Source organism: Palaemon carinicauda, chromosome 8 (genome assembly GCF_036898095.1).
Source record: "Palaemon carinicauda isolate YSFRI2023 chromosome 8, ASM3689809v2, whole genome shotgun sequence".
Taxonomy (NCBI): Eukaryota; Metazoa; Arthropoda; class Malacostraca; order Decapoda; family Palaemonidae; genus Palaemon; species Palaemon carinicauda.
Window position 1 is genome coordinate 34,059,479 of NC_090732.1, and position 4,171 is coordinate 34,063,649.

Here is a 4,171-nt window from a genome sequence, read left to right on the forward strand (position 1 = left end):
GAGACTTTAATAAACTACAAAGTTTTGTCCAACAAATTAAATTGAAGATCGGGTTAGAAAATAATCTTCAGATCATCGTAAAATAAAATAGAATAAAAAAAAATAAATAAATAAAGTGGTTCTGTGGCGGGATGTCACAAGAACAAACCCCACACCCTTGAATCACTCTACCAAACAATTGTCACACAACACAAACTTTCCCCTTATGTTATCAACTGGACTCTTGGACAGAAGGGAAATAAAAACAAACCATAACCTTAACACTATATCCTTTAAAATTAAAATACTTAACACAAAACCATTCACAACCAAAACAATCACACTTAAAACTAATAATAAACTTAACACTAAATATACAAATAAAGACGTAACACCATTCAAATAAATATATGTGTATATATAATATTACGACACCAACACTCGTTCACAGAAAGCCGAATTGTCTTTACGGCACACTAACACAGCTCTGTGTTTAACAGTTCACTGGGTGGCAATTTGCCACAACTACTTCCCTGATTGGGGTCATGGTTATTATTAGCATATCATCATCATCAACAGCAATCTGAATTTCATTCGGTCCGGGTCATCAACAATTGTATAAATCAGTGGTCGTATCAAGTTCCTTATTACAAGCCAAGTCGTCATCAATTTCACAAAAAATCTCTCTCAAAAGAGTAAGTCTCACCAAGGAGGAATTACGGCTGTCAAAATAATCAAACATTTCCACGCTGGTAAATAATAATGAAATAAATCCAGCATTCACACCACAACCCCCTCTATCTGCAGTCAAATAAAAAAGCCATTCACCCAAGACATTCACCACTGCCGTAACTTAGATAAAACATAGACAAACAATCTCATTTATACCAACAGTCTTTCTCACAACAAACAATCAATACACTAACTACCTTTCGCTTGCTGACTCTCTCTCTCTCTCTCTCTCTCTCTCTCTCTCTCTCTCTCTCTCTCTCTCTCTCTCTCTCTCTCTCTCTCTCTCTCTCTCTCTCGATTTGGCAAACGAAAAATAAATAAAAATGAAAATAAAATTTATCCTCCGCAGTTCCTCTGGATAGAATGATCATCATGTATCTTATTAAGTTTTCTTATGATGCCATTTTAAAAAGAAAAAAAGAGGACTTGATATATTTCTCAGCTTTAAATTTATATTCAAGAATCACGCTCAGGATCTTAAATAAACAACATAAAGGGACATTGTCAATAAATAAAGAAAAAAAAAAAATCATATGTTGAACGGGCCGCTATCCACGAAACAGTTAGAATCATACTTTATATTGTAGTGATATATAATTTACACCATACACTATTTTTAGCCAGGTCTTCATTGACAGCTTTAGCCGCTAAATATCTACACACACAAACGCACGAACACACACACACATACTCACGCAGACGCCCACGCACGCACATAGCATACACTCGCATACTCACGCATATGCAGTCAATATATATATATATATATATATATATATATATATATATATATATATATATATATATATATATATATATATATATATATATATATATATATATATATATGTATATATATATATATAAAGAGAGAGAGAGAGAGAGAGAGAGAGAGAGAGAGAGAGAGAGAGAGAGAGAGAGAGAGAGAGAGAGAGAGTATTGAAAAAATGTTAAGACTAATATATTTGAAGTTTTGACCCTGTTAGATCTTTAAAAGTCTGAATGGAACCTGTATTGCTTCATTTGAGAATTTCGCACACATCTCTGCAAAAAAAAAAAAAAAAAAAAAAGGCATGAACAGACTATTTACATATTCAACATTGTGTATATTTTCCTGGAAGCTGAGATCCTCGGTGAAAGTTATGGAATAAGTTGGCCAATAAATTTTGCTTTGTAATTTTCGTGACAATTAATATCTTTTGGGCACAAATTATACTTAAATATTTATTGTACGGATTTTCAAATTTGGCTGCTTTTCAAAATCTCATCTTTTTCAGGTTATGAGATCGCAATTGACGGGTTTCTCCTCTTCTTGGCAATCATCATCCCCATAGTGGCCTTCATTTGCTGCAGTTGGGAAAAGATACGTCTTTGGTGGGACCATGGCGGTTACTCATTATGGAGTAGTCGCTGTCCTAACTGTGCGACATGCATTAATGCGTGTTGTTGTCCTTGTATGTCAAAAATTACTTACTGGTGCGTCACTGTTGGTCACAAGAAAGAAACAGATTTGAATCCGAAGGAAATCCAACAGGTTGTTGACGATACGGAAGCCTTAACTGTGTGCCAGGTAATGATCGATATGAAGGAGCAGTCCTTGACGAATTCCTGGGGTGTTGCTGATGAGCGATTGTTCACGGAAGTGGTGAAATTTACTCCCAAAAAGTCACCATACTCAAGTAGGAAGATTGTCATAAAGTCAAACTCTCCTGTGCGCCACCACAGGTCGGTCGAAGATTTTGATCGAGTACCGCCATATCAGCATCAGTTAGTATCAGTTGATTCTGGATACGTGTCTGATGATGATGTTACTGTTCATCAGGCTGTTACATCACAAATGTCAATGACAAGCCTCATCGGCGTTTTCTCTCGATTTAGTAACACGTCTGTTAAATCAAACTCAAACTGTTGCAAGAATCTCAACCAGCGACAAAAGGCCTTTGGAAGTCAGAAGTCCATTCCGCTAAGTAGATTTGATGTGGACCCTCTTGCTGGAAACCATAGATCAAGAAAAGGTACTCCTCCACCTAATGATATACGCAATTCTTTTAGCAGATCAATATCAACATCTTCAATGGCGATGCTTCATCAAAGGACAACGCAGCCTTCATTTGAAGCTCTGAAGCCACACAAGAGTGATAACAATATTCATAGTATTTCAAACAATACCAACAAGAACAGATGGTCCCTTCTTGGAAAAACGTCGAACGAATATAAAAATGTGCAGTCGAAACAAAAAGTTCATGAAACCGGCCATCAACCAGAAATGCAACCTATGTTACCCAAACAAACAAATGTGGGATCCTCAAAGGCAATTAGACCGGCACCACTTCCTCCCCCACAGCCAAAGAATAAATTGCAAGAGCATGAATCGAAACTATTAGGTCAGAACAAAGATTCCGTAAACCAGAAGCTACCATCTAATACTAAAGACACAATAACACCTAGAAGACCAATCATGCCCCCAAAATCTTCTCTGAGCCCATAGTATAAAAGCCAGGAAGATAATGAAACCATTAAAAAAGCAAGACTTCAGATGTCAGTGGAACCTCAAATGTTAAAGCATTGGCCAGGAAACTAGAGAAGGAATAAAGGAACAGAACAAAAATTTAATACACATAATTGTCACCTAATTTACTGATGTGATCTCAAAAGCGTTATTTCTTGATGAAGAATTCATATTGTTAGATATATGAGGTTTGTTGATATAAAAATATTCAATTTGATATATTCATAACCATTTAATTCAATGAAACTTCCAGAATGTTCTGCGATCTAGAAATAGAAAATGAAAAATATTGCAGTATTAGAGATAACTTGAAATAGATATGAATTTACCATACATCATGCATTACCTTTAGTTATTGTGACTTCTAATAGTATTAATAAGATTTCTGTCTTTTTATTTTAAACAGACTTTTGCAAGTTTACCATTCGCAGTAAAGTGTATGCCTGAAACATTACGCTATTTTATGTGGTGAGGGAATTATTATTATTATTATTATTATTATTATTATTATTATTATTATTATTATTATTATCATTATTATTATTATTATTATTATTATTATTATTATTATTATTATTATTATTATTATTATTATTATTATTATTATTATTGTGAGGGAGTTTTAATTTCTCTACATTCCTTCAGTATACATATATGATGTTTTTAATAATATGTTCCCTAGAGTACTACTGACAAGTAAAATATTTTCTGGGACTCTAACAATATTGCATAGGATGCAATGGTCTGTTTTTAGGTTTTCAGAACAAAATTTGCATAGGTGAATATATGCGAGGTTTTGTTGCTTTTTGAGAAAATATATTGTCACAAGTTTTTAATAGTTTGCTGATTGTTTTACCGAAATCATGTAAAACTGTAGGTTATGGAAGTGAACTAAACAGGTATAACCTTTGCCATTTCTTACATCTGTGTTAATAGATATTTTACAACTGA

General features: G+C 33.9%; 1 protein-coding gene across 1 annotated transcript in view; it reads left to right on the forward strand.

Annotated features, from left to right (window-relative positions):
• LOC137645171 (disintegrin and metalloproteinase domain-containing protein 28-like) overlaps nt 1–3,199 on the forward strand; it is a 38,883-nt gene extending 35,684 nt beyond the window's left edge. Inside the window, exon 11 of the mRNA XM_068377998.1 lies at nt 1,989–3,199. Within this exon, the coding sequence (XP_068234099.1) occupies nt 1,989–3,199 (1,211 nt within the window). The remainder of the gene's footprint in view (nt 1–1,988) is intronic.
• Nucleotides 3,200–4,171: the final 972 nt, after the last annotated feature.